A 27,493-nucleotide genomic window follows, 5' to 3' on the forward strand; every position below is an offset into this window, starting at 1 on the left:
GTTGGATTTTTCTGTAAAGATGAGGCACTGTAATTATGAAGAAAAGAAAAACCCTTAGATACTCTTTTTGTGTGTAGTGGGTAAATTTCACAGACCAGAAATTTAAAAATGCACCAATGTGCCGTGTTCTTCATTTTCTCTGATTGGGCTTAATTTAGGATTTAAATCCAATGAGCCTTGTAGCCAGAATGCAGCCTGACAGTGATAAATTAATTCTAGTTTGTTTAGGGCAAACATAATTATATCGATATTTTCTGTGTCTAGTCTCACCTTTAGGTCTTGATTCCAATGTCATCTTCTCAAGTGGTCTCCCTCAACGTCTTTAAAATTGTGCTCTATTTAAAAACGTGATTCCTCCTATCCCCCTTTCCTACTTTATTTTTCTTCATAGCATTTAAATCTTCTAACATACTATTATATTAGACTTTATTTGGTTTCGTACTTGATTCCTCATTGGAACATTTTCATGTGCGTCCGTGTGAAGAGACCACCAAACAGGCTTTGTGTGAGCAATAAAGCTTTTAATCACCTGGGTGCAGGCGGGCTGAATCCGAAAAGAGAGTCAGCGAAGGGAGATAAGGGTGGTGCCGTTTTATAGGATTTGGGTAGATAAAGGAAAATTACAGTCAAAGGGGATTTGTTCTCTGGTGGGCAGGAGTGGGGTCACAAGGTGTTCAGTGGGGGAGCTTTTTGAGCCAGGATGAGCGAGGAAAAGGACTTTCACAAGATAGTGTCATCACTTAAGACAAGGACCGGCCATTTTCACTTCTTTTGTGGTGGAATGTCATCAGTTAAGGCGGGGCAGGGCATTTTCACTTCTTTTGTGATTCTTCAGTTACTTCAGGCCACCTGGGCATATAGGTGCAAGTCACAGGGGATGCGATGGCTTGGCTTAGGCTCAGAGGCCTGACAAACATGATTTCTATAAAGGTATACATTTTTGTCTTTATTTATTTATTCATTTATTTATTTATTTATTTATTTATTTATTTATTTATTTATTTATTTTGAGATGGAGTTTCATTCTTGTTGCCCAGGCTGGAGTGCGATGGCGCCATCTCGGCTCACCGCAACCTCCGCCTCCCGGGTTCAAGCGATTCTCCTGCCTCAGCCTCCCAAGCAGCTGGCATTACAGGCATGCACCACCACACCCAGCTAATTTTGTATTTTTAGTAGAGTTGGGGTTTCTCCATGTTGGTCAGGCTGGTCTCAAACTCCCGACCTCAGGTGATCCGCCCGCGTCAGCCTCCCATGTATTATTAGTTCCTAGAATAGCACCTGAAAGCATTCTACTGCTGAATGAATATTTGACGGTGAAATTGAATACAAGATTTATGCCCCTCTTATTACCAGGGCTGCTTATGTTCTGGGTACTCACCTGATAGGGAGGTCTCGTTCAATCGTTGGCCATTCTCATCTGACTTTGCTGTCTTCGACTGAATTGTCTTCATTCATCTCTGCTGGCATTTTACAGGATGTATGTGTTCTGCACTGATTTGATATTGGGTTCACATTGGGTGCCCTCCTCCCCTCTGTGAGTCACTGTTCCTTCTCGTGCCTCATCCGGGCCTCTTTAGGAGTGCTGGAAACCTAAGAATGCTCTCTCTGGCTGCTTGGAGATTGCAGCCTATCGGTGGAGGGAGAAGGAAGGGTTGCCACAGCCCCATCAGCCTGGAATTAGTTTGTCACCATATCTGTACTGTTCATGGGTTTGGATCTGTGAAATGATGAGACTCTGCCATTTGGCTGAGTACAATATAGGAAGCAAGATAGAAGCTCACTTTGGCTCTGTGATCTATCTGGTCCTCACTTGGGCAGAAGGCTGGGGAGAACTTGCCTCCTCTGACTCTCCCCTCCTCTAGGCTCTGGAATTTTCAGCCTATCTTAGACTGGAGGCCCTGGGTTATTTATCTGTTCTTTTCTGTCCTAAGGCGTAAGGGCTTTGTTCCTTTGGTATTCAAAAGCAGAGATTTTAATATCACAAGGCCCTGCTATAAAGATCTTTGTCTCTGCATTGAATGTTCAAAGACATTTTAAAATCCAAAAGCCAAGTATAGCTTTTTTTTCCCTCTCTCTCTCTCGAAATGCCTCCTTCTTGAGAGCAGTGGATACTTCATGGTCTTGTTTCAAAGGGGCTGAGGGGTGTAGGAAGCCCTTCAAGTAAAAAGGAGTTTGGGGTCGGGGGAGTAGGGCACATCTTCATATTACATGTTTTTATTTAAAAACAAACAAAAGTAAAAAAGTAGAAGAATATAACCCTTGTTTTCTCCTTTCTGGAAATTAATCCTTCTGTATTTGTTTTCTGGAGAATGATTCTGAATATTCTCTATATGTTTTCTGTGAAAACGTCAGCCTAGTATTCATTTCTAGTAGATGTGCTTTCAGCAAAACTTGCTCTTAATGTCTCTGGTGTGCAGTCATCTGAGATTTCTCATTTGTTCCAAGGTACTTGAAGGGCTGATTTGGCTTTGAAATTTACAGCTAACACTCCTTGAACTTGGCTGTAGCCTTTACATATTTACGTATTTACCAATATCTTTCACAATATAATGATTTCCAAGCTTCATTTAACTTGATTCATATTAAACAAGTAAGCTTGGGAGGTGGGGGTGGCTTAAAAAAAACAAAAGGTTGGTGCTTACTGTTTTTGGTATTCTGCCTTGTTCTTGTTAAATCACTTTAATTGGCCCTTTAATTACATTACACTAAGCCCTTGTTTCAAAGACTCATCTGGAATACCTGTTTAGGAAAAATGTGGGTCAGATGGGAATGAAGCACAAAACTGAGCTGCAACTTAACATGAAAATTCCCCAGTGGAGCCAAACACTGTCAATTTTCTGTTTATATCTTTGGTGACTTGATGCAAATAGAATTGATAGTTGGCCAGGATCTTTGTTGTTTTGTTTTGTTTTCAGAGGTATTTAAAAAAAATTTTGCTATCAGGAAAGCAAAGCCTAAACTGTTAGGTATTTGATTACTCTCAATGTTGTTGTTTTATTCTTTTTTATTTTATTTTATTAAATTATGTAGTTGCCAAAATAAAACTAAGAGCTAATAACTATAAACGTATTTTGATACTTTGTAAAGTGAGCATATTAAATCATTTGTTTAATTTCATATATATTCCTCATAAGCTAATTTTATAGGATGATTGATGGCACAGAGAATGTGCATGTTAAAGAAAGGGGGTAAAAGCTACATATACCTGTTCAGTAAATAAATTGGAGGAGAGAAAAGTCTGTCGGCTGATTCTGGCAGAAGTTTCTCATGATGTTTGAGAAAGTAGAATGTAATACAGAGACATCTTAATATGAGCTATATGTTTTTTGTATTAATATAATAATAATAGGAGTTTTTCCCATTTTGGTGGCTATAAAATTTTGCTTTCCAAGAGTTATTTTAGTATTTTTTCTTTTATTTACTTTAACTTTTTGGAAATCAATCTGAAATTTTACTTGAAACTGTGCAGTTTCTGGTTCATGTCAATTACATTTGATTCAAAGGCTTTGTTCATTTTTAACCACAAGAAGATAATAATTCATATTAGCAGTTGGTTGTCCTCTGTGTACCTAATTAAATTGTATTAATAAGGTGAAATGAACATTGTCAAAGTGTACTTATTTACTTTTAAATATATCTCATTTTGATATAACGATTTGATTCTTAGCTCCTTTGTCAGAATGTACTACAAACAGAAAAATCGTTTCATAAATTATTGCTGTTACCATTAATTCATATTGGTGAAACATTCATGACGTCAATAGTGTTATCCATTGTAATTGGTTAAAGTCCATGAATTTCATAGATGTTCATGTTTATTTTTACTGTACAAATGATTTGTTGTTCAAAATAGGTGGAAATAAAAAGGTTCAGGTGAAGTGAGAGTTTGTAACTATAATTTGGATGGGATTATTAGCCATTTAAAAAAACAATTCTACGCTTCAAATCCTTTCTTGTACAAGGTTATAGAGGAAAGAAAGTTAAAAAAGTGTAGTTCACATCTGAAGATGAATGTGAACAAATTATTGGGCTACTTAAACAGATGCAAATGCATCTCCATAAGTTTTCATTGAGATCACAGATTAAAGCAATTCTAGAAGAAATCTGTATGGGAAGAAAACAATGTAGAAAATAAAGAGGAATGATTATGTCAATATTATCCAGCTTTGCACATTAGTATAACTTGTCTATAAGTTTTTATTGGGAAAGACCTCCTTCCCACCTTCCACCTTTCAAAAGTACTTCCTCATTCCATGAGATACTGCTAGAAAGTCTACTATTAAAAATTGGTTTCCAGAAAGTATCACTCCTCTTTGGGAATGCATGTATCCCTCATTAGGGTAGCAATGGCTCCGATCAGTGATTCACAGGTGGGTATCGAAACTTCATCATCTGTGTGGCCTCTGTGGCTGCTAGATGGGATCAAGGCTGCTGAAAAGTGAAAGAAGATTGTGTGCTGGCTTGTGCTGGGTGACCATGGGCCAGTTGTGGGGAGTGAGAAGTAGTTGTGAGGAGGCAAGGAAGTACAGAAGACTGGGCTCTTCATCATGTACCCTGAGGCTGCCTCCAGCAAACTTAAACTTGGACATTAGACTATGCTAGCTTGATTACCTGTTGGTGCATTTGAAATGCAGTGGGAGCTTTTTCTTGAAAAATAAAAAAAAAAAATACTTTCCAGGCCAGGAATGGTGGCTCATGCCTGTAATCCCAGCAATTTGGGAGGCTGAGGCAGGAGGACTGCTTGAGGCCAGGGGTTGAAGAGCGGCCTGGGCAACAAAGTGAGACCTTGCCTCAAAAAAGAACAAAAATAAAAACTAAAAACATAAATATATAATATGTGAAATATATATATTAATGTTTTGGGGTTTTTTTAATTTAAATACATAAATATATCTATATCTATATATTCTAAAATAAAAGAAAATACTTTCCAAATAAGAACTTATATCTTCAGCTATGATTACAGTTTATAGATTTGCCTATTTAAATGTCAGAAGTCTGTCGAATACAATGATTTATAGAAGTTGTTAAAAAAATTCCCACATGGCTTCTTTATTAAAAAAACAAAAGCTACAGTTAATTGCCCATACAAACAGAGTTTTTATTTAAAATGGAACAAAATTTAATGTCCATAAATTTAACTTATGAATGTAAATTGAATGACATAGATCAGTAATTTGTCCTAATTGTTATAATCTACTCAAAACAAAACATTGGTAAAGCTTTTGTCTACAGAAGAATTACTTTTTTGTGTCTATAGATAAATTACTTTTTTTTGTTGTTGTTGTTGTTTTGAGACAGAGTCTCGCCGTGTCACCCAGGCCAGAGTGCAGTGGCAGAATCTCGGCTCACTGCAACCTCTGCCTCCCAGGTTCAAGCGATTCTCATGCCTCAGCCTCCCAAGTAGCTGTGATTACAGTTGCGCGCCACAATGCCCAGCTAATTGTTTTGTATTTTTTAGTAGAGATGGGGTTTTGCCATATCAGCCAGGCTTGTCTTGAACTCCTGACCTCAAGCGATCCACCTGCCTCGGCCTCCCAAAGTGCTGGGATTCAGAAGTGAGCTACCAAGCCCAGCCTATACATAAATTACTTACAATATATGGAATGTATTATAGTAAAATAGAAGTAACTAAGCTAAAGCCATCTGTATTCAACCTTAAAAAAGTTATTTATTGCTGTAATATATTGATTCATTCAACAAATTTTTACTGAATGCCTACCATGTATTGGTCACTATTCTAGGTGCTGGGGGGTCACTGTGAATAAAATGGACAAACTCCCTGCTTTCAAGGAGCTTGCCTTGTAATGATGCCAGTCATAGCCCAGAGTAGTAGTCTATTTTTAAGAGAATTTGTAGTTTATTTTCAAAAGCATGTATTTATTTATTTATTTATTTATTTATTTATTTAGAGATGGAGTCTTGCTCTGTCACCCAGGCTGGAGAGCAGTGGCGTCATCTCTCCTCACTGCAATCTCTGCCTCTTGGGTTTAAGTGATTCTCCTGCCTCAGTCTCTCGAATAGCTGGGATTACAGGCACCCACCACCATACCTGGCTAATCATTGTATTTTTAGTAGAGACTGGGTTTCACCATGTTGGCCAGGCTGGTCTCGAACTCCTGGCCTCATGTGATCCACCCACGTTGGCCTCCCAAAGTGCTGGGATTACAGGTGTGAGCCACTGTGCCCGGCCTTTTGTCACATTTATTTTTAAAAGCATTTTCTCATGTTTTAATAATTAATTTTGTAACAGCATAATTACCTAGTGAACGTTCTTGAGTTGAAGATGCATTTATGTTTATATTAATTTGGTAAATAAAATTAATTATTTCAACAACTATATATGAAAAGGCTGTTATCTGCTGGGAACTGTTTTAAGGATAATGGCAGTTAGAAAAATGAATCAGAAACAGATCCTGACCTCAAGGTATAGTCAATAATGGAGAATACAACAGTGACAGAAGAATGGAAGAAAAGCAGTTATAAAATAGGCTTTGTGCCAATCTCAGTAGTTAAATAGAATGAAGCGCTGTGTGTCTGTGTGGAGCAGGGCAGTACTATTGCCCTTATATGTGTGCGTTGAAAAGTTAATATTTTCAACTTTGTATTTCTTCCAACGATTACAACTTATACCTGTTTTATTATGGTAATACCTTTTCTCTCCAGCCTAGAATGTAGAAGCAGTCTCTGCTAAGAGATCCTTGAACTCTAGGGAAATAAAATGCAATCAGATTTTAGATGGTTATATAGCTGTGATTTTCTTTACTTTCTAGTCTCTATCTTATTTAAAGTCTTCCTAAATAATGTAACTAGGAATGACAGTAAGGAAATAAGTTACAAATGCATTTAAATTTCCCTGTGGAATAAGAAATAGGTAGTATCTGAAGGATACACTGATTTATGAAATAAATATTACATTAATCTAACATTTAGCAGTTGAAGAAAAATGAGGACTTCACAGGAAGAGAAATCTCTAAAATATTTCAATAAATAACCAATATTTTGATTTAGACTATACAAAAGCCTCAGCTATTAGGAACACAAAAAATGACAGGTCCTTTTCATCTCTGAGAGACAGGTAAGTTGTCTCATTTCTGTCTTATTGGTGTAAAAACAAAAACACAAAGATTATGTGGCTTTTCATTCTGATCAGTTATTAGCTAAAGTGAAAGGAACCTAGGCTTGCTGTCTGGTACTTCACCACTGGTTACCACTGTGGTTTATGGAACAACAGCAATGAGGTAGGGCCAGAAAATGATATTTACAGAGATTTTTATGAAAGGGCCAATTATATACAAATTTCTTTGTCTGTGATTTGTAGTTACCAGCTGACAAGTGGATACAAGCCTGCCCCTATGGACCTGAGCTTTATCAAACTCACCCCGTCGCAAGAAGCAATGGTGGACAAGTTGGCAGAAAATGCGCATAATGTGTGGGCGCGGGATCGAATCCGGCAGGGCTGGACTTATGGCATCCAACAGGTACATGGGAATTAGCATTTGGTCTGAGACTTACTTAAGTGGGAGTTAGCATAATTTGTAACAGGAAGGATTACATAATGACTAGTTTAAAACTTGTATCAAATAGATCACATATAGTGCACATTTGGACTAAAACAGCTGTTTAATGCTAGACTCAAGAATTTACATGACCTTAGTTCTGGCTGTAATCGTGAACACATGTGAGGCACACAATGAATAATACTACACTGGTGACTTATAATATGGTTTTGTGGTATTTCTCTCTCTGAGACTGTATTTTAGGAGAAACTTTTGAAATGTAAGAAGACTGGGATAAAGTGATAATAAAACGGGTTCACCATCCCTTATTCACAACCCCTGGGGCCACATAAATTTCAGAATTCAGTCTTTTTATTTGGTTTTCAGAATGGTGATTTGAGGATATATTACATGTATATACATAACAACCTTGGTAGGGCAAGTGACTTCAAATTGCAATTCATTCCGCACAAGGGAGGCATGGTCATACCAAAGAGGGGTAAAGGCCGTAAACAGCCTCGCATCAGTTCAGGTTTCACCACTGAGTTACTGTTGCAGATCATTTTGCTCCAGGCATCAGTAGATATTCAGGTATTTGGGTATTAAGGTATTCAGGATTAGGTATTCAGTACAAATTTGCCTGAAAGAGGGAAGGAAGAAAAGACAAGACAAAACAGTATTTCTGGCTGGGCGTGGTGGCTCACACTTGTAATCCCAGCACTTTGGGAGGCTAAGGTGGGAGGACTGCTGGAGCCTGGGAGTTTGAGACCAGCCTGGGCAACATAGCGAGAGACCGTCTCTACAAAAAATTAAAGAATTAGCTGGGCATGGGGCACATGCCTGTAGTCCCAGCTACTCAGGGGGCTGAGGTGGGAGGATCACTTGAGCCCAGGAGGTTGAGGCTGCAGTGAGACTCTGTTTCAAAACAACAACAAAAACAACAAAACAACAGCACAGTATTTACAGTATTTATTCTCTGGTTTACCAGAACAACCCCTGTGTGATTCCATAGCTTTCTTTTTTTTTTTTTTTTAACTCTTGGGAGATTTGGTGGGAACATCCACAGCCTCCCAATTCCTGCTTATGTTAAAGTATTGAGAATTGATTATGCTTCTTGAAATGTGGAGACTTGAGCAAATACTGCAGCAGGTCTCAGGGAGTGAATGGAAAGAAGTAATTTCCAAAGTGGCATTGCCCTACACACTTGTAGGAGTAGATGCATCTCCCCGATCCCATGGAATTGAGTTCTGTACTCTAATATTAAGCATCCTTTTGCCAAGATAGTAAGATAGCCTGTTCTCTCTCTCTGTGACAACACATTTTAACCACAGTTTAACATTGGAGCCTCTCATACAATAGACAAGTTATGGGTTTTATAGTCATTTTAGTGCCCCTGGCATTGCCGGGTTTCACTGGTTGGTGGATTCAACCCAATGCATATGTTTTAGTTAGGGACATAGAAGGGTGGTCCGTAACACACTGGAATTTTTTGAAGAAGGGAAAGCAGCCTTAAGTTCTTCATTGACTGAAAACCACTGAGGGAGAACCAGCACTAATTTGGCTGTTCTTGGAATAAAACCCTGTCCATGAACTGTACTCAGAAGTTATATGTTCTCTAAGTTTGTCCTTTGCCATGTGAACGTGGCAGATGGAAGTGGTTAGAGATCACTGAAGTTGTTTTTTGTTATTGTTGTTTTTCCTTCTCATGGAGAGGGCCTGCTTTCCATAGATGCGCTTATTCATTTGATTGAATCTTGTATATTGATAGTGTTTTGGTAACTTTGCAGCCTGGGAAGACGCATGGATTGTGGAAGGGTCACGTTTTTCTCGTGGAATTTAAAGTTTGATGTATTTGGTAGCTACTTATTTCTAAAAGCCCTTGGTATTGCTTTGACGGTTGCACCCTGTGTTTTCCTGCAGGACGTAAAGAACAGAAGAAATCCTCGCCTTGTTCCCTATACTCTTCTGGATGACCGAACCAAGAAATCCAACAAGGACAGCCTCTGCGAGGCTGTGCGCACGCTGCTGGGGTACGGCTACAACTTGGAAGCACCAGATCAAGATCATGGTATTTTGGTTTTACTTTCCTCTTCTTCGGTTGCAAGATCATGTAGTAGTTCTTTAAAGCCAAATAAATGAATAAAAGGGGGAGTACTGGATAGAGTCCTCTAGTCTAGGTGTGGAAGTTCAGCCAAGTGGATTTTCTTCCCTGAAAAACACCTGAGGGATTAGACCCATCTCTCAGTGGGATGGCTTAGGATGCTGATGATTCTGTGGGCGGAGAAAATGGGCCTGTCTTCCTCAAGCCTCTGAGATCAGATCAGGTACCTCCCTGATTATGATATTGGGCTCCTCCCCTAGCCCACCAGCCCTCCTCCAGAACAGCTGATTTTTGCTGATTTGGGGAATAAGCTTGTAGTGGAGGCTAGTGTTTTACAAAATCCCACCTTCATCATTTACACACACGTACAGGCAACATTGAATTAATTAATGTGATATTCTGCTTTAAGGGAAACACATTACAATAGATACTCAATAACTAACTATGTGTTGAACACAATGGATTTTTAAAGGTTCTGCAAAGAATACATTTTCCTTAAATAATACCTTTGAAGAATGTAGTTTAGGCCGGGCATGGTGGCTCACGCCTGTAATCCCAGCAGTTTGGGAGGCTGAGGCAGGTGGATCACAAGGTCAGGAGATTGAGACCATCCTGGCTAACACAGTGAAACCCCATTTCTACTAACAAATACAAAAAAATTAGCTGGGCATGGTGGCGGACACCTGTAGTCCCAGCTGCTCGGGAGGCTGAGGCAGGAGAATGGTGTGAACCCGGGAGGCGGAGCTTGCAGTGAGCCGAGATGGCGCCACTGCACTCCAGCCTGGGTGACAGAGCAAGACTCCGTCTCAAAAAAAAAAAAAAATATATATATATATAGTTTAGAATGATCCACTCTTTAATCCTTTGCTCCTGCAGTTTCAGTTAGTTTAATACCCATTTTCAAAAAATTGGCAAAAAAGAAATTAGGGTTGTGTGCTTCGTCACAGGGCCTATAATTTTTGATGGAAAGTTTTAAAAATGTTTTCCAAATGTATTCTAGTGGCTCATATTTTCAGTGCATTACCTGTACATAAAAGTGGATCTTAAATAATAATGATAGTTTATATATTCACTGTGTACGTGTTTCTAAGACTTTTACAATTATTATTTAATCCTCACAGTAAGTCTTATGAGGATGATGCTTGTATTACGCTCATTTTACAGATAAGGAAACTGAGATTCAGGGACTTCTGTGTCTTACCATTTAAAGTGGCAGGTGTAGGATCCTAATCATAGACATCCTGACATATTTTAGTCCTTTGAATTGAGTAAAGACATACTTAGCATGTTGAAAGATCTTATCAGTTACTGGATTCTTATATTTGCTGCAAATTAAATGACATATCTACTTGTTAACAGTAATATCCATAATGCTAACATAATATCTATCTTGAGGTTAGCTTTATAACAACAGAGACGTGATACACTCATTATGAATCAGTTGCTGTTAGGTGTGCAGATACCAAGAAGATTCCTGTCTCAAAGAGTGTATACTCCCTGTAACCACTGGGAAGAAAGTAAACAATAAAAGGCTTGTAAGCCAAAAAATGGCAATCAAAAAGACTTCTGTAATTCTCTGATATAGAATAAACCCTCAAAGCTGATTAGTTCTATATAATTATGTTTTTAAATTGAAATAGAAATTGTTTTAAAAACAATTTAAAAAATAGTTTTTAAATTGAATAGAAATTTGTATACAATAAAATGTACACATCTAAAGTGTTCAGTTTGGTAAATTTTGACAGTTGTAGAAACAAAAGGAACCACTACCGAAAACACCTCCAATATTTTCTTCGTTCCAGAAAGTTTGTGTTCCCAACAAAGTAACCACTTTTTAAGTTCTATCATTACAGATTAACTTATAGCAAATAGACATATAAATGTAACCTATAAATGTAGATTTTATAATCATTATCACGTGTATTTTTTATATGTAGTTTCTTTTGTTCATCATGATGCTTTTATGATCTTGCATGTTTTATGTATATCACAAAATCTATTGCTCGGTGGCATTCCTTAAATAATAATAGTAATAATTTACTCTTTGTTTATCCATTCTCCTATAGATGGATGATTTGGGTTGTTTCCAATTTTAGGTGATTATGAATAAGGCTGCTATGAATATTCATATACAAATCTTGGTATATAATTAATATAATTAATCTTTCATTTCTCTTAGACTAAATATTTAGGAGTATAATTACTGAGGCATATTTTCTAATTTTTGTTGGCCTTTTTACTGAATTGTGTTTTTAAAAGTATATTTTGTATAGAAGAACCATGTCAGGTATGGAAGGATTTTCTTCCATTTGTAAGTTGCTTTTTCATTTTCTTAATGAGGTCTTTCAAAGAGCAGACATTCTTAATTTGAAGAATTAAGCAAAACAAAAATATTAAGCAAAAACAAAAATATTGTCTCTTATGTTTCCTTCCAGAGTTTTATTATTCTAGCTTTTACTTGTAGGTGTGTGATCTAAAGTGAGTTAGCTTTTGTGTATGATGTAAGCTTAAGATCAAGGTTCATTTGTTGCACAGATGAATATCCAACTGTCCCAGCACCATTTGTTGGAACAATTATCCTTACCAAATTAAATTACCTTGGCGTCTTAGTCAAAACCTATTGAACACATAAGTCAGTCTATTTCTGGACTGTATATTCTGTTCCATTGATCTGTATGTCTGTCCTTAAGTTAATATTCCATTGTCTTCATTTTTATCACATAATAAATTTAAAATCAGGTAGGGCAAGTCTTCCAACTTCTTTCATATTTTGTAAAGGTTTTTTTATTCTCCTTTTGCATTTCCATATACATTTAGATTCAACTTGTTAATTTGATTTGGATGGGATTACAGTTGAATTCATAGGTCAGTTTGGGAAGAATTGATATTTTAGCCATATTTAGTCAACCAATTCATGAACATGGTACATTTGTCCATTTATTTTCATCCTCTTTAGTTTCTCTTAGCATTGCTTTGCAGTTTTCAGAGTAGAGGTCTTATACATTATTTGTTAGATTTATCTATATTTTTGATACTATTAAATGAAATTAGTTTAAAGTTCATTTCATTTTCCAACTGTACATGAATATGAGATATATGATTGATATTGACATATTGATCTTATATCCTGTGATTTGGCTAAATTTATATGTCAGTTCTATTTTTTTGTAAATTCAGTGGGATTGTCTATATACATAATCATGAGGTCTGCAAAAACTAAACCTCACTTTTTCTTTTACAATTGTTATAGCTTTTTTGCTTCTTGATTTATTGAACTGGTAAAGAATTCAGAACACTATTGAATAGAAATGGTAAGAGAGTTTATTCTCCCTTATAGGGGGAAAGTTGTGATGTTTCACCATTAAGTATGATGTTAAGTATAGCTTTTTATAGCTGTCCTTTATCACATTGAAGAGATTCTCTTCTGTTCTTAGTTTGTGGGTGATTTTATCATAAATAGGGTCTTGAATTTTGTCCAGTGCTTTTTTCCCCATTTATTGAACAGATTATGTATTTTTCTCCTGTATTCTTTGGATATCATGACTATCAAGTGATTTTCAAATGTTAAACCAACTTTCTAGTTCTAGGTTAACTCTCTTCAGTCATGATGCATTGTCCTTTTTTACACAGAGCTGTATTCTATTTGTTAATATTTTGCTCAGGACTTTTGTAGCTAAGTTTATGGGCAATACACTGGTATATATTTTTTTCTTATAATGTCTTTGTTAGATTTTGATATCAATGTAAATCTAGCTTCCTAAGTAGGAAATTTTCTCTTCTGTTTTCTGAAAGAATTTGTGTTAATTCTACATTGTTTCTTTTTCAAATATTTGATAGAATTTATCATTGAAACCATGAGCCTAGAGTTTTATCCTATAGGAAAGGTATTTTGTTATGAATTCAATGTATTTGATAGCTTGAGAGCTATTTAGATTTTCTATTTATTTGTGTGTCAGCTTTGATAAATTATGTTTTTCTGTAAATTAGTTCATTTCATTTAGGTTGCCATATATAGGCATAAAATTGCACTAATGTGCTCTTATTATTCTTTTAATGTCTGTAGGATCTTTAATGATATCTCTCTTTTCATTCCTGGTAATGATAGTTGATGTTTTCTCTTTATCTTGATCACTTCTCTAAGGGATTAATTGATTTTATAAATCTTTTCAAAGATGAATTGAACTTAAATGTACTTTTGTTTTGGTTAAACTTTCAGACATTTATTTGTTTCTCCATATCACCAATCGTGGATTATTATGAGTGATCTGCTGTGGTTATGTGTGACTATGTCTTACATTACCTTAGGAAAGCATGGCATTATTGAGTAGGACTATGGCATCCTATGGAGAACGTTAATGTTCAATCACAGTATCAAGAGATCCTGTTTTCACAGCTTTGAAATGACCTATTAAATGTACTTTCTAATCAACAAATGTATATATCAGGCATACAAATATTCACTAACATTGCCTTATGATAATATAGTACTTCCAATAGTGTTTTTGCATACTTTCAAATATTTGATTCAACTACTCTCTTTAGGCAAAAGAAGGGTGTAATAATCAAAGAGTTCTTGAGCTTCCCTCTAACTTTATAATTCTTTAACATTTGTGCATCCCTAGAGGATGTAGGTAGCAGTGATGACAGTCAATATATTTTTAGGTTGGAAAGATACTTATATAATGATAAAGATAAAATTTTGGGGAAAAAACTCACACCTGGTTTTATAGTCTGACACATCAACCATTTGATTTCCCCAGGTTTTCATTACTTTACACATGAATATTTATATTTTGGTATCTATAGTCTTAATAGAGATATAATTACCCATTTTCCTTCCGCTCCCCCACTCTGCTTAATATCAAACATTCTGAAAGTTACTTACTCTACATTTAGAAGGAACTCTGACAACATTGCTTTCCTGATACTCACTGAAAATTACAAAGAGAGAATGCCTAAGTCTGGTTGACTCAATTCTAAACTTATAGATAATAACTTAATAATAAATGTCTAAAGTTATAGATAGTAACTAAAAATAAGGGAAAACACTACAGCTCAGAGAATTTATAACCTTGAGTCTTCAAGGAAAGAGTTAATTATGGTCAGTATCCAGGAAAAGGAGTACATTTTCCCCTGTACATAGAAATATGCATTGCAATGCCAGACAGAAAAAAATCAATGATGGTTATATTTTAAAGATATTGTCACTTAAGGGCATAAACTATATTCAGTGACACATGATACATTTGCTTTTAAAGGTAGCTTTACTCCAGAATGATGCTAGATAAGTAAAATGTTAAGATGTTATTCTGATGACATGCAGTGTTTTATACTATTTGTAGCTAATATATATTAATAATTTCATCTTCGTAACACCATTGTGGACAACATATTGCTACCTTATGGGTACCTACTTTCTTCTGAATTATGTGAATTTTAAGAAGAAAGAAAAGGAGCTTATATTTATAAAACATATGCTGCACTTCATTTTACTTCCATATTTGCAATTCTCATTTCCATTTTTTTTAATTTTATTATTATTATTATTATTATTTTTATTTTTATTATTATTATTAGTTGAGACAGAATCTCGCTCTGTCCCCCAGGCTGGAGTGCAGTGGTGCAATCTCAGCTCACTGCAACCTCTGCCTCCCCGGTTCAGGTGATTTTCCCTGACTCAGCCTCCTGGGTAGCTGGGACTACATGCGCCCGCCACGAGGCCGGGCTAATTTTTTTTTTTTTTTTTTTTTGTATCTTTAGTAGAGGCGAGGTTTCACCATATCGACCAGGCTCGTCTTGAACTCCTGATGTTGTGATCCACCCACCTTGGCCTCTCAAAATGCTGGGATTACAGGCGTGAGCCACTGCGCCTGGCCACTCTATTTTATTTTAACACATAGATATGGAACATCTACTGTGCCTAGTTCTGGGAATTCAAAGATGAATAAGAATTTTTGTCTTATGTAGCTCTCAGTGTAGACAGGGAAAATAGACTAAATTGCCACCACTACCATACAATGAAAGTGTTAAGCTGAAGAGTCATAACACAGGGGGTTTAAATCAGCTTGGTGATATGAGGGAAATCTTTAAAGAGGAGATATATTAGTTATCTATTCCTGTACAGCAAACTACCCCTTTCCCTCCCACCAAAAAAAAAAAAACCCTCTCAGTGACTAAAAATAACAAACATTTATTATCTCAGAGTTTCTGTGGGTTATGAATGTGAGTGATGGGTGGTTCTGGATCATAGTCTCTCTGAGATTGCTATTAAGTTGGCCAGGGCTTAAGTCATCTGAAGACTTCACTGGAGCTGGAGCATTGGATACTAAGACAGCTCACTTGCGTAACTGTTGGCTAAAGAACTCGCTTCCTCTCTGGCTGTTGGCAGAAGACACAGCCAGATGGGTACAGCCTTGCCACACAGAGCTCTTCATAGAGATGCTCGAATGCCTTCACATGGAAGCTGACTTCCCCCAGAATGAAAAATCGAAGAGTGAGTACAAGGAGGATGCTGTAATGCTTGTTACAATTATTTCTATTATATTCTGTTTGTTAGAAGTGAACCACTAAATGAAGCCCACACTTTTTGAATGGAGGTGTACTAAAGTATTTGTGGACATATTTTAAAACCACCAAAGTAGGTACAGCTAAGTCAATTGGGTTCATGCATGTCAGGCAGAGAGAATAGTATATGTAAAGGCTTAGAGACACAAGGAGGATTGCAAATGGGAATTTCAGAGAGCTTTGTATCACCAGATGTAGAGTGGAGTTTGAAAAGTGGCAGTAGATCAAATAGAGGAGGCAGGAGTTGAAACAGATTTTTTTTTTTTAAATTAAAGAATGATTCTAATGGCTCTTTAGGAAAAAGGCTGAATGTAAACAAAACTGGAGATGAGGACAGCAGTTTGGTGACAAAAAAGAAGTATAGATGAGGAGTGTTGGAGACCTTGTCTTTGGCAATACTGTGAACAGAAAAAATTATTTGGCATTTAGAAGTAGAATCAGCAGAAGGACAACGGAGGCATCTGAGATAGTTTCTGGATTGATAGATGTCAAGTACATACACACTGGTTGGGAACACAGGAATTGGAGCAGATGGACATGGGGTAGTGGGAAGATTCTGAGTTTTATTGTAAACATCTTCAGTTTGAGGTGCATGTGAGACAACTCAACACATATACCAGGATTCAATTACATATATAAGTACAAACGTGAGACTATTGCTAGAGAGAAACAGAGGGTTAAAAATTTAATTTTTTAAATGAAAGAAATGTGGACATTTTTACACTAAGGGAGAGAGAGGTTGAAAGTACAGTAAGAGGAGCTTGATGAGCTGTGGTCTCTGAGAAGGTTGAAGGGAATGAAATTCAGAGCATGGGTAAAGGGATTGGCCTCATATAAAAGGAACAACAACACTTATTCCCCTAAGGTTAGTAGGAAAGAAGTAAAGATTGAAGACGCTGCAAAAACCTGTGTACAGGGAAAATCAGGAGGAAGCTGAGGGCAGTCTACTGTACAATTATTGTCTTCAGGTTGAAATAGAAAATGAGTTTATTTTCCTAAGGAGTAGAAGTTAGGGCAGGCTGGACTGGATTAGAAGCCTTGAAGAGAGCAGTAAAGATGTGTTGGGTATAGAATTCTCAGCTGACAATAATTTTTTCTTTTAGTACTCAGATATATCATCCCACTGCCTTCTGGCCTTTATGTTTTCTGATAACGCATTGACATTAATCTTTTGGAGGGTCCCTTGTATGTGATGAGTTGCTTCTCTCTTGCTGTTTTCAGGATTCTCTCTCTGTTTTTGGATTTGAACAGTTTGATTATGATGTGTCTAGTTTTAATTTCTTTGAGTTTATCCCCAAAGTTTACTGTACTTCTTAGATGTGTAAATGAATGTTTTTCATCAAATTTGGGAAGCTTCTGGCCATTATTTATTCATTCTTTCTTCTCTTTTCCTGTCTCTCCTTACAGTCTGTGATTTCCATTATGTGTATGTTGGTATGGTTGAGTGTATCCCCCAGGCCTCTGAAGCTCTGCTTGTCTTTCTTCATTTCTTTTTCAGTTTTTCATACTTGACTAATGGACTTATCTTCAAGTTCATTGATTCTTGGCAGTGCAAATCTGTTGTTGAGCCCTCTGGTGTATTTTTAATTTCAGGTACTGTGCTTATCAACTCCAGAAATTTTGATTCTTTTTTATAATTTTCCTCTTTATTGATATTCACTATTTGGTGAAGCATCATTTTTGTACTTTTTTTTTTTTTTTTGAGATGGAGTTTTGCTCTTGTTGCCCAGGCTGGAGTGCAATGGCGTGATCTCGGCTCACTGCAACCTTCACCTCCCAGGTTCAAGTGACTCTCCTGCGTCAGCCTCCCAAGTAGCTGGGATAATAAGAATACTGGCAAAAAATTATGCAAATCAAATTTTTCATAGTTCTGGAAATTAACTAAAGGCTGGCCAAAATCCAGGGAGTGTTTGTTTGATAAAAATGTCCAAATGTTGCTAAGAACAGCAACTAGTGATGTTTTAATTTGCTCCTGCCCCATCACCCTCTCTCTAATTCTATGGCATATTGAAAACCAACGGCCCCTCCATCATAGTGAAAATCAGCCACCCACAAGCCTCTGGAGTGGGCAGAACAGAGTTGGACCACCACCATGCCTGGCTAATTTTGTATTTTTAGTAGATACGGGGTTTCACCGTGTTGATCAGGCTGGTCTCGAACTCCTGACCTCAGGTGATCCACCTGACTTGGCCTCCCAAAGTGCTAGGATTACAGGCATGAGACACTGTGCCCAGCCTCATACTTTTATTTAGTTCATTACACATGGTTTTATTTAGTTCTTTGAACAGATTTAAAATACCTAACTTAAAGTCTTTGTCTGATAAGCCCAACATCTCGGCCTCCTGAGGAATAATTTCTATTGACTGCTTTTTACCCCTTTATGTATGGGACATACTGTCTTGTCTTTTTGCATGTCTCACAATTTTTGTGAAAAATTGAACATTTAAAGTAATGCAATTTGGTAACTCTGTATTCGCCCCTATGTCAGATTTTGTGGTTGTGCTTATTGTCATTGTTGTTTGCTTTCTTGATAATTTTTCTGAACTAGTTTAGTAGAGACTGTGTTGCCTGTCATGTGTGGCCACTGAAGTCTCAGTTTCATTAGCTTCATGGTCAGCTGATGGTAGGACAAAGACTTCTTTAAATGCCTAGGACCGATAAGTCTCCCAGTCTTTACCAAAGGAGAGGCAATGTAATGTGAGCATATTGGCACATGCCTTCAACACTCAACCAGGCAATTTATAATTTCACATTAGCCTTCTCTTACTGCATGTGCAGAGCCTCAAGGTCTTTCAGAGGTGTAAGCTTTCTCAGGTTTTTCCTGAATACATGCACAGCCCTGGGCATGAGCATGGCCTTCTAGAGTCCCAGGAATATGTTGGAGCCTCTCACATCCCACTATGGATATTTCACTCCCCAGTTTTTCCTTTCAAACTTTTTGGTCAGTTGCTGTTTGCCTCAGCTGTTATTGCTGCCTCACAAAGCTGCAAGGCTAACAAATTGCCTCAGATGATTTTCAACAAATGTCCTTGGAGAAACAACTATTTGCACTGGGCAAGCTCTAAGTCAAGTGGAATAAAGACAAGTCTTACCGATGGAATTTTCCAGAAAAGGGAACATAATGACAGTTATCTGGGAACTGGGCTTTGGAGGAACTCCAGCTCTGTTCTGCCCACTACAAGGGCTTGTGGGTGGCTGATTTTCACTATGATTGAGGGGCCTTTGGTTTTCAATATGCTGTGGAATTAGAGAGAGAGTGATGCAGCAGGAGCAAATTAAAACATCACTAGTTTGCTGTTCTTACCAACATTTGGACATTTTTTATCAAATAAACACTCCCTGGCTTTTGCCAGCCTTTAGTTAATTTCCAGAGCTATGAAAAATTTCATTTGCATAGTTTTTTGCCAGTGTTCTCATTAATTCTATGGAGAAGAGGATTTTTGGAGATTGTTTCTCTTACCATTTCTGCTGATGTCACTCAGCAGTAAAGATTAAAAATTGCTGTTTTGTGGGATGGAACAGAGAGCAGACTGCAAACAGATAAAAACATTGTGGAGAAACATTGATGGTCCCGTTGAGGTTAGAGACTGTGAGTTAGTGGTGCCAATCTGTTCGGTGCATGTGTTTTCTGGCGAACTCAGCAGAGCAGGTATAGATGTTGAGAGTGAAGGTAGTGAAATTGGACAGTAATTGGGGTTAAGAGAGCAAGTAGGGGAAAAGCTAATAAGGGCAAGAAAGTGTGGAAAGTTATATAGGGAAGGGAAGAATGAAGGAATCTAATGAGTTTGAAGAGTGAGTGTATAAGAAAATGAGAAAACAGGGAGGAAAAAATGGTGATCACACAATCTCTGTATTTTAAGAATTTAGAGATAGAGTCACTGACAGTTGTTTGACAAGGTTTGATTTTACCGAAGTTATGTGAACAGTGAGCAATGAGAATAGAGTGGCATATTCTACAGTAGAAGCTGAGATTATGTTTAGTGTTTACTATGTGCCAGGATATAACAGCATGCTTCATAGTAGGGATGCAAGTGGTCTGTATGGAAAAGACATAAGAAGAAAGATTAATTTTCCAGTGGGAGGAATCAGTAAAGGGAAAAATATCTTCAGAGTTAGATGTTGAAAGGATCAGGAATCAGTAAAGGGAGAAAATGTCTTCAGAATTAGATGTTGAAAGGATCAAAATTTCAACAAGTAGAGATTAGTGTCAGAAAGGCCATCGCTACTAGAAAGAAAGTACATCTGATGTGATTAAGTGTAGAAAGAGTTGAGGAAGGGTAGATGGTCCACTTAGGATAAAATATAGGGTACAGATGGGGAGAGAGAACAGACATAGATGAAGGTAGAAAGATTAGGACAAAATATGGAATATCTTGCGAACTCAGCTAAGAAATGTGGATAAATTTGTATAAGGAGTACCAGCCCCAGGAAGTTTTAAAGCAAGAGCTTGATGTGTGATCACAGTTTACAATAGCAATATAACTATGGCAACAGTGGGAAGGGACAGATTGGAGGGGGCAGTGCTTGGAGGTAGACCAGTTGGGAGGCTTTAGAAAAATTGTTTTTTTGAACAAGGATGGTGGGAATAAAAATTAAAAGATAGATGTTGAGAGATTTTATAGCATAAAGCAAAATCAGTCTGATTATCACTAAGAGGAGATTCAAAACATTAATTTATAATAGTCTATACTGCTGTTGCTGACATTTAAAAAAAGTCAAGGGCATAAAAAGTTTAATAAAATTGAATCAAGCCTTATGTAATTAATCAGAATTATAATTTATTTCCTCTTAGGAGAATGCTTACATATTCCAGATAAAACATGAACTTTGTATTTGAGTTGTAGTATGTTTGGAGTACTGTTGTCAGTAATATTTTAAAGCTTTTGAAAATGGAATTTATTCTTATTTACTACAAGGTTTAATCAAGATTTGAATTGCTTTATCCAAAATAATACCAGAAAGTTGAAAGGATGGCTGATTAATACCAATAATTTTAAAAAGTATTATCATTAGACCTAAAAGATTCTAGATATGTATAAAATTTTAGCTTTTCCTTATAGCTTCTTCTAACTTATGATTTTAATGTATAGTTAGATCTTGACTGCCCTCTAGTGGCATATATTTTCTTAGCTATATTGTTTGGAGAGCAGAGTGTATGGTTACTTTAGGCCTTTTTAGGCCCTAGTTAGGTGGTTGGTGGTGTGTCATGCCTGGGAGGTACGGGGAGCACAGTCTTTTCTCAGTCCTTGGCCTTCATCTTGAGGTAGTTCATTAATAATATAATTCCTGAATTGTTTCTGCTTTGAATACCAACAGACTTGATAATGTATGACAGGAATATGTCTCCCAACTATTCATTTTTACATGTCCATTATTATTATATTCATTATAACAGTATAAAAATCACTTATATAACATACTTACATGAGTTATAATTGCCTGTCAAACCCATAAATATATCGTGTTTAAAATCGAGCAAAGTATAAGAATGTTCGGGGGAGAGTTCTGTGCCTTTGACAGGATGCTACCCATTAGCTATTTGTCTGGGCTGCTATATCCAGAGCCCAGAAGAGTCTTTGTTTCTAGATACAGTTTGGCAGGTATATATGGAGCACTTACTTTGTGGCTCAGGTGCTTGATACTACAAGGTATGCAAAATAAGTTTGTTACAGATTGCTTGGATCTTTTTAAAAAACTCCTACAAACCCAGATTTCACTTTATATTAGTATTTTAGCAAGAGGTATAATGTTGAACTGTTGCTTCTTTAAAAAGTAGTTGCAAACTACCCTAAACTAACTTAATAAATATATACTATGGGGCAGGGCACAGTGGCTCACACCTGTAATCCCAGCACTTTGGGAGGCTGAGGCTGGTGGATCACCTGAGGCTCAGAGTTCGAGACCAGCCTGACAATGGTGAAACCCCGTCTCTACTGAAAATACAAAAAAATTAGCTGGGCGTGGATGGTGGCACATGCCTGTAACCCCAGCTACTCAGGAAGCTGAGGCAGGGGAATTGCTTGAACCCGGGAGGCGGAAGTTGCAATGAGCTGAGATCGTGCCATCGCACTCCAGCCTGGGCAACAAGAGCAAAACTCCATCTCAAAAAAAAAAAACCACAAACAAAAAGGAAAATCCACAGAGATTAAAAAAGAAAAAGAAGAGTCCTTTTTTTTTTGTGAAGTCCCTTGCATGATAGTATCTGTGAACCACGTGTTTGTTTCAAATTCAGGTTAAGTATCATCAATGAGCATAAGAATAGCATAGCATTAGGGCCAGGAAGAAGAATATTAGGACTCAGAAACTCTGCATTGTTTCTACTGAAATATATATTCTCCATATAGTATCCCCTATTTTCATTCCCTATAGTAATAAAGGGGATTAGTGGTATGTTTTAATTCCAAGAGAATTGTGTAGGGGGCTTTTGGGGAAATTATTACATTTTTATACCAAATTTGCCTTCTAAAATATTTGATTTGTGCTAATATTAAAATTAGTTTGCACTACTTGAGTGCACTATACATATTTGTGAAGTCTTGATATATTAGAAACCAAACACAGAAAAGAGAACCTGGTATTTTTCAGTAGTTTAGTTTTCCAAAAAAACTGTAGTATAGTTTTTATAGTATATAATGACTATAGTATATACTAATTCTATATTTAGAAAATTAGGAGTTACATCTATTAATGCATACTAGAATGTAATGTAATATTTTATTTGCAAATATGAACATAATTAAAAATAAGGATAACTACCTGATCATTTTTTCTTCCCTGAAAATAATCTCCAAATTTTTGTGTAATTTATGGCTCATATTTATCTCTTAGATTCATTTAGGGAAGATTACAGGCATGTCTGAAGGAAGCAATTTATCGGTAATCTGTTTTTTGAGGAAATACTAACTCTGATTAAAAATTTAACTTTCCTGTTTGTTTAGTATTGCAGCACTGAGAACTAGTTTCTTTCTTTCTTTCTCTCTTTCTTTCTTTCTTTCTTTCTTTCTTTCTTTCTTTCTTTCTTTCCTTCCTTCCTTCCTTCCTTCTTTCTTTCTTTCTTTCTTTCTTTCTTCCTTTCTTTCTTCCTTTCTTTTCTTTTCTTTTCTTTTTTTAACACAGAGTCTTGCTCTGTTGCCCAGGCTAGAGTGTAGTGGCATGACTCTACATCCTCACTGGCTCACTGCATCCTCTGCCTCCCGGGCTCAAGCAGTTCTCCTGCTCAGCCTCCCAAGTAGCTGGGATTACAGGCATATGCCACCAGGCCCTGCTGATCTTTGTATTTTTTGTAGAGACGGGATTTCACCATGTTGGCCAGACTGGTCTCGAATTCCTGACCTCAAGTGATTTGCCTGCCTCAGCCTCCCACAGTGTTGGGATAACAGGTGTGAGCCACCGCGACCCGCCAAGAACTAGTTTCTTAATAGCATAAACTACCTTTAAATATCATAAAATCTGATAGAATTTTTTTCTCTCAAAACAACGTTTACGATCCTATTTTTCAAAATATATTTACTTACCAAGTAATAGGCATGAGAATTTACCCTTAACCATAGAAATGTTTCTCTGATTCAGAGACTTAAGCTAGTTTCTGAAGGGTTAGCCAGCAGATTCAGTTAGTTCTACATTCAGTAAGCACTACCACCATTATCAAAAAGCAGTTATTGATCGTTTCATTAATTAAGCCCATGTGATAGGGAGCCATCTCATGCTACAGCCCTGGTGTCTTCACTGCTTTACTTCATCTAATTTTAAATTGTTACATATGACCTAGCTGTATGTTTATTGGCAACCTTTAGTGCTTATATAGATTATTTTTATAGTTCTAATTTGATCATACCAAGTCATTGATTGAACTGTTATTAAATTTTTATTATGCGTAAAGTCTTTCCCAAATCTTAAGGAGAAACAAATAGGAAATTCTTTCTTCTCTTCTCTTTTCTTTCTTTCTTTCTTTCTTTCTTTCTTTCTTTCTTTCTTTCTTTCTTTCTTTCTTTCTTTTTCTTTGTTTCTTTTGTCTTTCTTTCTTTGTCTTTCTTTCTCTCTCTCTCTTTCTTTCTTTCTCTTTGTTTGTTTTGTTTTGAGACAGGATCTCACTCTATCACCCAGGCTAGAATGCAGTAGAATGACCATAGCTCACTGCAACCTCGACCTTCTAGGCTCAAGTGATCCTTCTGTATCAGCCTCTTGAGAAGCTTGGACTTACAGGCATGCACTACCATGTCTGGCTGAATTTTTAAACTCTTTGTAGAGACAGGGTACCACTATGTTGCCCAGGCGCGATCCTCCCGCCTTGGCCTTCCAAAGTGTTGAGACTACATCTGTGAGCCACCACACCTGGCTGAAAACTAGCATTTAACCAGTATCTAGTAACTCTGTGCGAGCTATTGGAGGCAAAGTAGGAAGAAGAGGGGCTATAACATGAAGCAGCTCCCAAATTCCACCATTTTTAGTTGTGCGATGTTGATCAAGTCTGAAATTTCCTCCTCTGCATCTAACTCAGATGTTAGCTGGGTGACCACCTTCTTTGAGATATCAATTCAATGAACACTTATTCCTCTCCTCTGTGGTTTCAGAGGGACTTACCTTCTCATCGTCATTCTGGCTCTGGGTTCCTCAGTCTGAGACTTCCCCCTCTCGTCTCTGTCAATCTCACCTGCATCTCATTTCCTAGGGATACTTTTCCCCCTTTTGCATCACACTGGTCCTAATGTTGGATGCTGACCTTTTTATTCTCCCCCCAGATCTTTTAAATACAGCATTTGTATGTATAGCAGATCACAGTGAAGATGTATGCGAGAATGGAAAAATTTTGCATTACATTTGAGTTCCTTAGCCATCACCATCCTGTAGGGAAATTTTTACTATTGATACTATCGTTACTTTTCTCCACTGTTTACAACTTTCCCTTATTTCTGTTTCTCTTCTCTTCCTTGCTTCGTCTTCCCTCTTCTCTCTCACCCTTAAATGTTTACTCATTTCTTATGCAGAACAGTTCGGATCTTTTTTCTTATTGTCTTCTTTCCATCTCATCCTCCACAACCAAAGCACCAAGGCACTTGGGTTTTGTTCTACAGAAAGGTCGTTCCCTCCTGAAAATGAGGCTGACGGAGGGAATGCCACCAACCCTGGCAGCAAGAGACTCATTCCCCAGTCTCTCCAGCACAAGCCCTGGTGCTTTCCACTTCACCCAGCTGGTCTGACAGTGGCTGATCCTAGATCAGAAAGCACTTGGTAAAATGGGAAAGAAGATAAGAAGGTATCATTATCATCATCGCTGCAGGCTGAATTACTAAAGTCATGATTTACCTTTCCTTCTTCTATTTATGATATCTTTCCTTCTCTTTCACTTCCCCATCCAATGACCACCAGAAATCTCTGTCCATTTCCCAGCAGCCAGAGCCGAAGTGTGCAGCGGCACTGGGGAAAGGTTCCGAATTTTCCGTGCCGAGAAGACCTATGCAGTGAAGGCCGGACGGTGGTATTTTGAATTTGAGACGGTCACTGCTGGAGACATGAGGGTTGGTTGGAGTCGGCCTGGTTGTCAACCGGATCAGGAGCTTGGCTCAGATGAACGTGCCTTTGCCTTTGATGGCTTCAAGGTGAGTGGACTTTGTCCTGTACCAGTCATCTGTACGTGCTGGAGGCTCGTCTCCTCTGCTGTTCCTCTTGGTAGCATCACAATACCAGTGTTTTCCACAGCACAAACATGGAAAAATATTTCACAGGAAAGCTTTTGTCCTCGTAGTCTCAAAACCCTTCCCTACAACCCATGAATGCAGTGAAATTCACCAAGTAAGACATTACTTTTCCATGGTTATCAAAAAGATAAATCATCTTTGTCTATCAAAATGTTAAAGATACATATGTAGAGGAAAAATGCATATACATTGACGCAGCGATTCCGTATCAGGAGTTTATCTTTAAGCTATAATTAGTGGTATGTTTGTATAAACATTTAATAGCTACAATGCTTAATGTAGTGTTGTTTATAATCACAAACGGTTTTCATTTTCAACATTATTGGTAATTTCTATTAAGTTGGATGGAAGCTGGTCAGGTGTTTATTTTGTTATTTATATACTAATAAATGTTTAAAGATTGTTTTACATGTGTAAAATATTTTGATCAGTAATATGGGCGAGGTGCCTGTAATCCCAGCACTTTGAGAGGCTGAGATGGAGGGATCACTTGAGGCTAGGAGTGCAAGACCAGCCTGGGCAACAAAGTAAGATCCTGTCTCTACAAAAAAAAAAAAAAAAAAAATTAAAATTAGCCAAGCATGGTGGTGTGCACTTGTGGTCCCAGCTACATACGAGGCTGAGGTGAGAGGATTGCTTGAGCTCGGGAGGTCGAGGTTGCAATGAGCCATGATCACACCATTGCACTCCAGCCTGGGCAACAGAGTGAGACCTTGTCTCAAAACAAACAAAAAAATAATAATAACAACAAGGTATATATGCTTATAGCCACAATAGGATAATAATAGTCACTTTTGATTGGTAAAATCATAGATTTTTTTAAAGTCTTCTTTTTTTTATTTTTTAAGTGAATTTATTTTCCTTTTCACATGAGGGGGAAAAAGCTACTTTTTAACCAAGAAAAATAAAATTAGAATAAATAAGCAATCATGAAGAGATTTGACGTTTGGATATTTCTTGGTGTGAAATGTCCTGTGTAGGAAAGCATTTCTAGGCTTGAAATTAGGGCAGTTGACCCACTTAGTTTTGAAACATCACATTTCCTGAATCCAGTTTTTTAAAAATTTCAAATAGAAAAATTTAACACTTTTTTTTGGGGGTGGGGGGCGGTCAAAATTAGGAAACTTTAAACTTCAAAAAATAAAATAACAGATAAAAGGCAGCTTTAGGTTTATACCTCCTGAAGATCAGATGTAATGAACCAGAGTGGGAAGTATCCTGAGGAAGTTAAAATAACCTTTACTACCAATCAAATGATAGGCAAGAAAGGATACTCCCGATTTGGGAACAGGCATGGGGTGGGTGGGGTAGGAAGGAGAACACCACAGGCAGGTAAGTCGGTTGGGCATTTTATGCCTTTTGATACCTGATGTAAACTTTTTTAAAAAGACGGTGTGTTATATTGAGAAGAATTACGTCATTGCTTTGCATTGGCGACTCTGTCTGGTAACGTACCGATTCACAATGAAGGTGAGGCTTAAGAAAAAGTCAAAAGATTTATCTGACAAAAAAATTCACATAACTCAGGTGTACCTATAAATCAACGGAATATACTTGTAGATCCAAAAGTCACGTTTATCAAAACTATGTTTCAAATGTACTTACAATATGAGATTTCACTTTATGTATATATA

General features: G+C 37.2%; 1 protein-coding gene across 3 annotated transcripts in view; it reads left to right on the top strand.

The window, feature by feature from the left end:
- The window catches only part of RYR2 (ryanodine receptor 2), a 790,171-nt gene that overhangs the window by 498,194 nt on the left and 264,484 nt on the right, over positions 1-27,493 (top strand). For all 3 annotated transcript variants that reach the window (XM_063708024.1, XM_063708025.1, XM_063708026.1), the window contains exons 24-26: positions 7,322-7,481; positions 9,420-9,567; positions 25,552-25,760. In XM_063708024.1, the coding sequence (XP_063564094.1) occupies positions 7,322-7,481; positions 9,420-9,567; positions 25,552-25,760 (517 nt within the window). The remainder of the gene's footprint in view (positions 1-7,321; positions 7,482-9,419; positions 9,568-25,551; positions 25,761-27,493) is intronic.

Source organism: Gorilla gorilla, chromosome 1 (genome assembly GCF_029281585.2).
Source record: "Gorilla gorilla gorilla isolate KB3781 chromosome 1, NHGRI_mGorGor1-v2.1_pri, whole genome shotgun sequence".
Lineage (NCBI taxonomy): Eukaryota > Metazoa > Chordata > Mammalia > Primates > Hominidae > Gorilla > Gorilla gorilla.